Consider the following 12,087-nt stretch of genomic DNA (forward strand, 5'->3'; position numbering starts at 1 on the left):
CTTTTGGCAACATTTAACCCAGCCTGGGGAGGTTCCATCAGATTAGGGAAGCTGTAAATGATTATTTCTTGCTATCCAAGAATTGCAAAAACAATCAATCAATAAGGACACGAAGGCCTCAGAGGGATTTCAAAATTTCTAGTCATATTCTCTTTCAAAAACAGACTAATCCCCTTATAATTAGAGAATTTTGCATGAAAGCTTCACCCTGTATCCAATGACATTTTAAAACCAGCTAGGCTTTCTTAGGAAGAAAAAAGCAAGATCAGCATCTAGAAGTATCTCAACTATACTTAAAAATAGTTATTTGAATCCACTGAAGAAAAACAATGAAACTTTATACAGGTCTGTCCTCCCTGCCTGTTTTTACTCTTCCCTACCCTTCACTAATTTCACACCTACCTTACTATTTGTAGTGGAGTACCTATCAGACACTACAGTCAAAAAGCAGTCCCTTTGTGAGAGGCACTGTCACAAAGAACCTCCTTTCCTTTTCAAATAGCTTATAAGTATATACACATTATAGGCAAGGTGGACAGAGTGAGCAGAAGGTGGGATCATGTTTAGTGTTAACAAGCAAGGGTCACAACTGAATTTTGTTGCACGTGGAAAGTATAATATACTCAAGACTGCTAATTAGTGCTTAATGGTCTTTTCCAGTGCTACCATTCTAATTAATTATCCTTCCAATTAACATTCAAAATCAAACTTCCAAAGGCCACTATACTCTTAACATTACTTTTCTAAACCTTATGTTTCTATATTAGGTCACCCTGCAGCGAGATACTCTCCCTCTCAAAATTAAAGCATTTTCTAAATGTGTTACTGCTAGCTGCTTGCTAGTAGGCACCATAAGGAATCTAAAAGTGGTTCAATTTGGAGAAGGAACTTTCTTCTGAGGGAGACATTTTCCTTTGTTTTATATTGGTACGCATTAAATAGAAAAGTCAAAAAAAAACGAATTGAAATGCCATATTCACTTTAAAGTTACTTTGAAGAAAGCTACTTTTTAGTGATTTTGTACAGCAGGGATCAATCCTGCTTTTCAGTCTTAAGAAAGAAAACATGAAAAACAAAACACTTCCCATGACAACTTAATATGCCCACTCAAGTGTTAAGACAGCAGGTACCATACAAAGTTACGTACCCTTGAATTAAAGCCTTTTCATTTCCTCTTATTACCTTTTTGTCCTCATACTTACTCCCAACTACTAATTTCTAAACACTTGTACGTTCTTTGTAGACTTAAATCTAGAAGATTTGTATTCCTGCTTTTTCCACTCTGAAGAGTGACTCTCAAAGTACCACAACAAACTTTCTTCACTGAAAAAAAAGCCTTTACCCCAACTCCTGCTTCTAATTTGATAGTTATTTTCAGCTTTCAGCTCTCCTTAAGCTTTCTGTGAAGTATTTAGAGAAAGAATTGTAGCTTTTCTCATATGTATGAAGTAGTACATAAAATTTTAGAACAGTTTATTGGAGAGTAATAACAAAGCTAAACTCAATCATCAACTTAAATACCAAGTAACAGATTGCTTTGCTGCTTGTTGTGGACTTTTATTTCCTCACATTTGATTAGAGACGCTTAATTAGTGCTAATTAGGTCCTTTGAAGTTTGGGTCAAAGATTTTTAGAAGTGCACATTTCTGCTTATACTTCAAAAAGAGAAAAGTACAACAAAACCACCAGGCAGCACACTTAAAAGTAACCTTAAAAAAAAAAAAAAAAAAAAGAGAGAAGTAAAAAAAAGAAACTGTATTTCTCCCCTAATTTATCAGATGGTACAGCTGGGGCCTGAAGCAGTTTCTACTTTGCATTGGGCATCTCCGTAAGTGGCTGTGCTTCAGCTCTGAATTTGCTGTTGCTTTAGAGCCTGAACTTTCAACCTTTAAGCAGCTCTGACTCCCAGTGGGCTGCCTCACAGTAGAAAGCAGCTGTGTGTGTGTTGTACACTTAGCTTGGTATTATTACTGTCATCTTTAACATACCTCTGAGCCCGGCTCTAGCCAGGCTACCTTGAATCCAGCACTGTATTATAGAAGTAAAGAGGAGCCCAAATGGGCTTCTATCGTACTTCAGTACCTTGCAATTATTAGATTAGTCTTTTAGTGGGTAGTCAGGGAAACGCCTGAAACTAAACCAGTAAATTACAAGGCCATAAACTAAAGCAACCCTGAAGCTACTTTAAATAGCTGCTATCTCCGAGAAGGAGCTGTGGTATCTCAGCTCCCGCAACTGCCTACACTTTAGCATAAAGAAGGAATTTGCCCGAACAATTTCTTCACTTCAGCTGGTTGCTTAATATAAAACTCATTAACCATGACTGCAGCTCTCTGCTTCAGCCCTTCTTAAGCCTAAATTTTACAGCCGTGATGGTCCAAAGCTTGACCTTCCTTATCAGGTGGTCTCCACTACATATTTCATCAGATAATGAGTTGGTTATTCAGCTTGTAAGAGGTAATTTATACTAAATAAGGCTACTGTATACACTTTTAAAGTTCACTTCCCTCTAAATTCCTCTTTCCCCTCCTGAACTCCAGTCCAGCAATTTTAAGCAAACAAATCCTTAAAGACATCACTGCAAATATCATATATGACAAAGTAATTCTTTTAAAATGGGGATAAAGGGTTTGTGATGGCGACAAATTCCTTTTCAAAACTATTTTTAAATACTTAGAACATAGGTTTCAAGAATGCAGAGCCAAAAAAAAATGTCTACTAACCTCAGTCTGTGAATCATGATGCAAACCCAGCAAAGCTAGTTACTTTTTTTACAGTCTATGCAGCAACAAAAATACAAAGGAGGTCCATTGCGTATTTTAACAGATCTTACATTACACAGTCCTCTAGCGCACGACATTAGAGAGAATTTTGGTGCAATGATGCAAGTTGGGAAGCAAGCAGGCAACCTTATCCAAGCACATTCAGCTGCTACATGGATGTGTCATATGCTTCCTGTTAACAAAGTACAGAAAATCTCCAAAGTCACATTTTTTCAGAATATTATATGGCTAATAAAATACATTCTGACACTTTCCAGTTTGATATTTAGTGTTCACCTTTACAGTATTTATTGGTCATAAAATTTCTAGTGTATTTCCTCTTTAGACCCTCTTTTTCTACAGTAGCTTCATTTTAACAATGATTTGATGAAATTAAAGATACCGATCTTTTTATTAATTCCCATCTCTCCTTACAAGCAATCTCTTACATTTCCATTTCTTTGTAAGCACGCATCAGCTGCCCATATTCATCTTTAACATGAACAGGATATACAGGCATACAACACAGAAAAAAACAGATTTCTCGGTACTACTGCACAACTACTTAAAAACATTATTTACATGTCAGCAGTATCACTGCTTTGTCATAAAAAGAGAAAAAAAAAAGAGTTCATCGACTGGGAGGATGTCCTATGGCTTGTTGGGAACTTCTCTGTGTTTTGAACTTGCTTTTCCTATGGATGGAGAATTTAAATAACTGCATTCTCCCTTCCCCTTATTTAAATAACTTCATATCTCACTCATAAAAGAAGTAGCCTTTATTTTCAGGGAGGTTGTTGAAACACTGTTGTTATAAAGACATTCATCGCTTCTTCTCTATTGAAGAAAAATCCTGTTCATGCTTGATTATGCAAGTTTAGTCTTGGAAAGTACCAGAGCAAGAAAACCTTGATAAATGTTAAAAAAATAAATTAAAAAATGGAATTACTGAAGGTTAGGTTTTAAACTGCAGTGTCAGTATTCTGATCCTAAGTTCAGAAACTGCACCTGGGAGTTGATCTGTCTGCACCATAATTACCAAACAGCATTATAATGTTTTCCCAAATTTGCTTTCTGGGAGCAGTATGGAAGGCAATTTTGTTATTTGATAAGATGTCCATCACTAGGCTCTCCTAAACACACATACAGACACCCCTCCCGAACACACATACACACACGCGTGCACACACACACATTGATTTTACAAAAGTCTTCTCTTCTTTAAGCGAGTAGTCACAACACTGAAAACATTCTCCTACTTGTTCACTGATTGTTCTTAAATGTTTTGTCACCACTCTGCCGCTCAGAAATGGTTACTTCATTCTTCTGAAGAGCTATGTTCAAAAGCAGCGAGATGATGATGGTGGGGTGATATAAATTCCCATAGAAAAACGCATCATCCATCCGTGTATCCGTCCATCCTGAGAAACTTCCACTGACAAATTCCTGCTACTTTCCAGAGGTCAGGGGGTTCCCATCAATAAATAGAAGGTCAGTGCAACAATGAGGAGCAAGCAGAATGGAGAAGAGAAGGTCTGATAGGCAGCTGATGGCATGAAAATATCTTCGTACTTGTAAATACTGACCACACGCTCTGATACGGGTGGTGAGTCTATATCATGACGAGTAATAGAACCTTCAATAGGTAAGGGCAGAAAGAAATAATGTCAGGTGCATTTTTTTTTCTATAACTTTATCAAAGAAATAGGTAGAAAGCCAAGTAATTGTCAAACCTTGAGGAACATGCAATGTTACACTTTCAGTGAGTAATTATTTCTCTGATTTCTGAAATTAAACATCTGAATAAAACAAATGAAATTCAAGTAAACAATAAACATCCTTCAGAGGAATTCACAACTTCCAGCTGTGAATTATCCTTACTTAAATTTAGCTTTGGGGAGTGAATAATAGCTACATAGCCAAGAAAACATGACGTGTAGGACTCTGCCAGCTTGCTCACCTTCCTGTTTATCTGCTCTTAAGCCTGATGCTGTCATAATTTTAGTTCATTAAGAAAGAGGGGGTCTAGTAAGAATAATGAAACGCATTATCATATTTTGGCACCTCAGCTGTCAGTAGCACCAATGTTGACTTACCCTGAATGGCTGGACCCCAAGCAAACAGATAGTACCAACTCAAGTGCAGATCTACAATCGTTTCCTCTCGGGGAACATACACAGGACGCTTGAATCGACAAGTTACACGGTTGTTTTCAAAAACCCCTTCTTCATCTCTGGCAGGATTTCTCTGGATTTCCTTAGCCCACTGGCCAACATTATAAAAGTGCTGTATTCGGACTCTTCCGTTATCATCATGAACACAAGCCATGACATCGTCTCCTCCCTACATGGTAAAAACATTTAGAAGAAAAACAAAGAGCGTCACAAAGCATTACCTCATTTATTTATATAATTTTAACTATTAAAAACAAAGACACGGGGCTCTCGTTCACTTTTTCTTAGTTATGTATACACAAATAGTCTTTTCCCTAGCAATATTTCTTCATCTAGACTGAACAGCACAGAGTAAATAGTAATATATACTTACCCTTACTGTCTCTGCATTTTCTTTTGGATCTTTCTAAGATCCAAAGCAACCCAACATACAAAATATATTTGTAGACATGCTATTACTCTGACACTGCACAATTAATTGATCAGTAGAAAGCTGTTTTCTTCTGTAACATGTCAAGTTCTGGGATCCCGCTTCAGGAAAACTGGCAGCCTTGAATCCTTGATGTGTGCAAAATCCATTGCATCAACATCATGGACAGAAAAGCAATCTAACTTAATAAGACAGAGGAGATGAATCTACTAAGTCTGGGCAAATAATAGCATCAAGTACAGTCCGTCTTTTCTAATCTCTTGTCATGTTTACTTACAAGAATATTGCTTCTCAGCTATCTTAAGAGAAAACACAAAATGTTCACCAAACAGTGATAGAATGGAGAATACCAAAGAACAGAAGAAAAGGGTAGATGACATGTGCTTCTGCCCATAACTTAAACAGCCACCAACCACAGAAAGGACAGCAAGAAGTGTGAGGCAACTGTTTGTATAGGTCATTCACAGAAAGATTAAACAGTTGTTGGAACAGTTATTCAAGGTAACAGTCATAGTGGAGCACTGTACTGCTCAAGCATTAGCATTAATTTTAGGAGCACTACCTTGTAGAGGCCCTAGTGTCAAGGTCCATCCAAACACTGTGCAGGTTTGATGTGTGACATTTCACTAAATGCCACTGCTGCGGGGATCCGTACAGTGTTAAATGCAGGTCCTACTTCTACAACGCAAATCTCTCTGACAGGACACTGATGACACAACCAGTGCTGGCTGGTGCCATCATCTCTCAGTTCTTTGTTATAGGGGAAGGAGTGGAAAAAAGGTGCAGTGCAACTATTCCTATGCAAATCTGTAAAAGCCATGACAGAAGTGAAGGGAAAAATGAAGAGCTAGGTAAAACACACGCTTGAACACATTTTGTACCTCAATACTACTGCGGGCTACGTTTCCAGCTTCTGTCTTGAGCCTGCCACTGCTTTCCATAACTTATTTTCCAAGTTTACATTTTGTACCTCTGAGCACCAATGCCTCATTTTTAAGTACAAAGAGTTTTCAGAGCTTTTCACAAGGAAAGAAAAAAAAAATTTGAACCTCAGCAGGCACAGAAGTCTACAAGTGGAAAAGTGTAATGTTATTTGAGACAAAGAAATAGGTCATAGGACTTTTTAAAAATCTACTGAGAATCCAATATACTTTTTTTTTTTTTTTTTTTCCTGAGCTTCTCTAGCTATCCAGGCCACAGCATTTGGTTTAGGGCCTCCAAGGTACAGCAGGCTTCTCACAGCCAAGCTGTTTAGATGGAGAGTCATTTTTCCAGTAAAGTCTGTGTATCCCAGGACACCAAAACATCCTGGAAGTTATGAAAAAGATGAAATCAGCAGCAGAACAAGAGAGGAAGACAAACGCTAGCTGTTTTAGTCTAGCTGGCCGGTAATTCTTATATGCATCAAATCCGGAAGCAAAACCTTTTACCTTTTCAACTTTCTTTATTCTTCTTACTGGAAGCTGAGACCTAATATGCTGCTGGGTCTGCCTGGGCTGAAAGTTTACACATGGCTTCCAAGGCACAGCCAGTGGGTCTCATGGACTACTGGCACATACAGACCTTCCAGACACCAAGTGCAAGCACTCTGCCTTCTCAGGCAAGGCAATGGCACACACGCCTCATGGCTGTGAATCGCACTTTCTGCCCAGCAGAAACTCACATTTCTGACTGGGCTGTCTTGCTGGCAGGTGTGCCTTTCGTGGCACAGGCAGGACAGGCAGTGTTATCTGCACTCCTGAATGAAATGGGAAGGGAGGAACACAGAGGACACAGCAGGGATGGGGAGGGGATAGAGCTGGGACTGCACTGGTTGAACCAGGCACACAGCTTGAGTGGAACTGGCAGTGAAGGGACAGGCAGCTGGAGTGGATGGATGGGCTTGAAAAGCAGCACGGGGAGGGGATGTGATACTGCACTACTCAGGAAGGGTGAGAGGTGTGACAGAAAGCTTGCCAAGGTCATGCTACTAAGTTGAGAATCATAGTGATTATCTCTTTAAAGTCTGTCTAACCACTGAAATTTAGTGTCTTCGCTTTAACGTGGTCATGAGGCAGATCTACTGCAGGTACATCAGAGTAACGAACTGGTAAATGATCTCTTTACAACTTGAGGCCAAAAGTTTAAAGGTGCTCAGCTGCTCTGAAAATCCTGTTGACACTTCTAGGCATCTAAACTCCTCCCAAAATTGGGCTGTAAAATTGTTCCTCACAACATTAAGCATGAACTGTTTCTTGCAACATGAACTGCTCTTTATGACGCAGAAGATTGCTGTCCTTACTGTGTTTATTTGCAGCGTCATACCACGGCATAGTTATTAATGAGTGAAAAGCACCTACCCTCGCATTCTCTATTTCTCATTTTGGGTCTAACAAAAGGTTTTTAAGTCAGTGTGAATCTCCCCATTGCTTTTTGTGGCTCCTAGCCCAGGATTTCTAAACTCTGTCCTTTTTCAGACTACTGCTTCCAACTACACAACAAACAGTCCTCTCTTCTGACTTGTGATTTAGTACACAAACTCAGTATTTTCTAATATGCTCAAGAGCATTTCTGTACATGAACACCCACATTATGAAGTGCATTTTAATCCTAAACATTTTACAAAGATCATAGTCAAACGTGATGGTGGTGAGGCACTGGCACAGGCTGCCCAGAGAAGCTGTGGATGCCTCATCCCTGGAGGTGTTCAAGGCCAGGCTGGATGGGGCTGTGGGCAACCTGGTCTGGTGGGAGGTGTCCCTGCACATGGCACAGGGATTGAAACCAGATGACCGTCAACATCCCTTCCAATTCAAACCGTTCTGTGATTCTATGATGTCTATTGCTCAGTTATTTTTAAAGTCCGTACATTATATATATATGTATACATACATTTTTTATATATATACATACATTTCTCCTGTTTTGCTCAATGAAACACAATTAAAAGTAAGGCTTTAGAATGAAAAAGTAAGTACAGGAATAAGGATAAAGCCACACCCAGTAAAATCCATGAGAGATATAAGAAGAAATCTTAACAAGATTGCTTTCTAGAGCGTGTATATTTAAATGAGTAGCAGCCATTTTTCCACACTTTTGTGGCTTTCCTGGAACAACACATGGGTATGAAAGAAGCAAAAACAAAAATCAAAAGTTTAACAGTGAAAGCTGTATTTTTACCTCTGAAGGTGAAAGATTTACTGAAGAATAAAACTATTTGCTATTTAGTTTTGGATGTGCCTTTTGTCCAAGTAACACTGAAATAAAATGCAACAGGACATTCCCACATGAGTTGGCTTATGTCTGTGGGCTTTTCTAACAAAAAGACCAAAAGCTAGTAACATTCAAACAGTCAGAGCTAACCTAAAATGCTACTGTAATATTTAGTTAGAAGGGAAATGACATGTCAGTAAGGGTGAGGTAGTTTTTTGCAAGGCAGCAGACCTGTCTCCTGCTCCCGGATGGCTACTTAATGGTGCTTTGGTGTCAGCAAGTCAGATTTTCCTTATATGCTCTGTCTCTGACAGATAAAATATAAACCATTTTATAATAGCATGTGAAAGAGTGTACATTGCCAGCATGAAGAGTCTTACCATTTTCTTGTCTGAAGAAAATCCCACTGCCACCCAGCCATCGGTATCAGCACTCAACTCAAATTCAACATCAGCTCCTATCCTACGGTAACTCAGGAAATAGTCACAGGTCTCTGCATTGCATCCAGGTTTGCCATACCTAAATGAAATTGGAAATACATATAACTTTTCGATTTCCTGCTATGGAGTTGATTATATTTCTGCAAGAAAATCTAAAAGAATGTATTTTGGTATAATGGCAGTAAAACATTTATTACGCTATACTGAAGTAGTACTATTAATTGTTTGCAACTATTACTTTTTTACAGTAAGAATATATAACATTTAATCATTATGGTAAGAAATTAATCACACATATCGTCACTCTGTAGTCCTTCTGAGGCCTTGTTTTGTAAATGCCTCATGAAAATGAAAGAAACATGAAACAATCTAGTCTGTAGCCATGACGTATATACTTAAATAATTGCTTACTCAAGTAATATAATCCACAATTATAAAGTATGTTCTCAAATAATAGACTTTTTTAAAAATGAATACAGAAAATTGGCCAAGCTCTCGAATGCAATCGGTCAGCATTTGCAAACGTAAAGTTACCTGCATTTTGATCTCAGACTGACCTGAAGCATCCCTTAGTTTTTCCACAGTCATCCACTCTGATTTTTGCAAATGGATCCACAGGAGGTGCAGTAGGGAAAGGGTAACCTGTATAATGAGAACAAACCATTACCAAATAAAATACAAGGAGTAAAAAGCAGTAACACTAAAGAGAAAGGGTTCCAATAGTGTTTACTTTGCTAATAACCGAGCTGTACTGATGAGGGACTACTTTGTCACAGGCACAATCCCTCAATCAGAGGGTCCTGGTACCAATGTAACAGAGAGAAATGAAAACAACATTTTCTCAGGTTTGCAATGAAGAAGGATGCTGGAGTATGGCTTTGCTGCCGTGAGGGTGAGAGGTCTTTCCCAGACAACATTAAGTTATGGCAGCATGACCAGGGAGTGGGACAGTCAATTAATGAGTAGGGATCTCTGGTGAGCTAGCTCATCGTGCACTGCTAGACCCCTTTGGAAATCTGTAAGAGAATTATATCTGACTCCTTAGCCTCAAATGACAGTACTAAGTGTAAATTTAGGGCACCAGACTCAGAGCTGTTGGAATGGATGCTGAAAGGACCTTACAATACATTCTCCTTTCAGAAGTAAATAAAACATGCATTGAATTAGAAGGTATGAGTATCAAAACTGGGAACTGCCTGCAGTGATGACCTGCAATCACCTGTGAACTAAGACACAGAAGAGCCAGACAATGAAGGATTTATGACTCCGGGCAGTAACTTATCTGCTCTACGATAATACACTGAAGAGACAGCAACACACCTGCAAACAGACCTTTCCTCTCTTGGCTTGTAGAGGTTAGGTTTTGATCCATAACACTTGATATTTTTATATTATTTTACTTAGTCAACTGCAAAACAAACGGCTAGTTGTGAAGCTAGAAAGTCCTCTGGAAGTTGGACGGTTGCACGGCCGCAGTATCCGCAAACAAACAGGAGTGTGTACCCCACACAACTCTGAGCACTCGCCTCTGGGCACCCTGACAGAAAATACGCTGCAAACAGCAAATTACAACCTCCGTTAGCCATACCTGGGTTCTAGGTAAGACAACCATAGCAGGGGCCTAGGTAAGACAGACACCTGGCTTAAATGCATAAAGTTAGTACAATTTCACAGCAGTTAGAGGAGCATCACCACAAGACTGCCTGCAGTACACCCCACCTCCCCACTACTTATTTTTCCAAATGTACCTATCCAACTGCTATTCAACACAGCCTAGCCACACACAAAACCCGGCCTTGGAACAGCCAAGAGCAGCTTAAAAATTAAGAAACACAAACAGAAGAGCGAGACGGGGCTGTATTTCTGCACACACGCTTCATCACACGGACCAGCTGAAACCCTGCAGCACCTGCCGGCTCCTTCGTGCCCGGGAACTATGGCGGTCCCCGTGCCGTGGGGACCCCGCTGCTGTGGGGTCCCTGTGCTGTGGGGTCCCTGTGCTGTGGGGTCCCTGTACCGTGGGGTCCCCGCAGGCGCCGCGCTCCCGGCCCCGCCGAGCCCCGCAGGCCGCGGCGGGCAGAAGATGGCGGCGGGCGCTGGCCTTCGTGCTGAACAACGCCGCCGCCGCCAGCCCCGCTCGCCCCGGCTCCCTCCCGCCCCGTCCCGTCCCGTCCCGTCCCGTCCCGCCCCGTGCCGCCCCGTCCCCGCAGCGCACCCTCCTCGGAGAGGTAGCGCAGGTCGTAGAACTCGCTGGCGAAGGTGCCGTACGAGGAGTCGTGGGGCGCCGCCTCGTCGCCCTGCTCCCCGCCGCCCGCCTCCCGCCGCCCTCCGCCGCCCTCGTCCGCCGGGCTGGCGGCGGAGCCGGCCAGGAGCAGCAGCAGCAGCAGCCGCCGGGCGCCGCGGCTCCGCACCGCCATGGCGGCGGCGGCGGGGCGGGGAGGCGGCGGCGCCCGAGCGCGCCGTGATGGGCGGCCGCCGAGGGCTCCTGCGCCGCCGCCACCGCCGGCACCGCCGTTACCGGCGGCGGGGAGAGGGCAGCGGGGACCCGGGAGCCGCCCCGGGGCTGGCGGGGCGATGGGGAAGGGGACGGGGAGGTCCCAAAACCGCCCCCAGGCTGCGCGGCGGGAGGGAAGGGGGCGGCCGGGAGCTGCGGGGTGGACTTGGTGTGGTGGGGTGGTGTGGGGTAGGGGTTGTGATGCGGTGTGGTATGGTGGGGTGGGGTGGGGTGTGGAGTTGTGTTTTGTTGAGTGTCGTGGTGTTGTCTAGTGCTGTGTGGTGTTGTGTTTTGCTCTCTTCTGTTTGTTTTTGTCTTTTTGTCTTTTTTTTTTTTTTTACATGGTTTCTAGGACGGGATCGCAGAGCACCGCGACTTAACGTCTGTCCCAGGTAAAACCAGACGCTCCCGTCCAACCGCGCATCCGTGCTTGGTCCCGTGCGCCACGTAACGTGATGGCATGAGTGTAGCGAACGGGGCAGAAGGAGCAAAACCCTGCCTGGGCCTCCAGCACCTTGCCAGGCTCTTACAGAAGGCCCCAGGCTCATGGCTGGAAGTCCGGGGTCTGCTCGTGCTCCTGCTGTGCTACCTGTGG

General features: G+C 42.3%; 1 protein-coding gene across 1 annotated transcript; it reads right to left on the reverse strand.

Moving 5' to 3' along the window:
• Positions 1–1,627: 1,627 nt before the first annotated feature.
• Positions 1,628–11,573, reverse strand: FRRS1L (ferric chelate reductase 1 like). Its single transcript, XM_035319709.1, has 5 exons — positions 11,214–11,573; positions 9,556–9,640; positions 8,939–9,077; positions 4,859–5,105; positions 1,628–4,398 (listed from the first exon to the last, which is right to left on the reverse strand). The coding sequence occupies exons 1-5, from the start codon at positions 11,413–11,415 to the stop codon at positions 4,226–4,228; spliced, it is 846 nt and encodes a 281-aa protein (XP_035175600.1). The 5' UTR covers positions 11,416–11,573; the 3' UTR covers positions 1,628–4,225.
• Between the last annotated feature and the right edge of the window lie 514 nt (positions 11,574–12,087).

Source organism: Oxyura jamaicensis, chromosome 2 (assembly GCF_011077185.1).
Source record: "Oxyura jamaicensis isolate SHBP4307 breed ruddy duck chromosome 2, BPBGC_Ojam_1.0, whole genome shotgun sequence".
Classification (NCBI taxonomy): domain Eukaryota; kingdom Metazoa; phylum Chordata; class Aves; order Anseriformes; family Anatidae; genus Oxyura; species Oxyura jamaicensis.

What these genes read in the sequence shown, in the direction of transcription:
- FRRS1L (XM_035319709.1), bottom strand. Translation starts at nt 11,415, where the DNA reads ATGGCGGTGCGGAGCCGCGGCGCCCGGCGGCTGCTGCTGCTGCTGCTC. An exon ending in TTTCTTCAGACAAGAAAATG is followed by an intron (nt 5,106 to 8,938) that starts GTAAGACTCTTC and finishes TTTACCATGTAG; the next exon opens with GGAGGAGACGATGTCATGGC. An exon ending in TTGGGGTCCAGCCATTCAGG is followed by an intron (nt 4,399 to 4,858) that starts GTAAGTCAACAT and finishes TACCTATTGAAG; the next exon opens with GTTCTATTACTCGTCATGAT.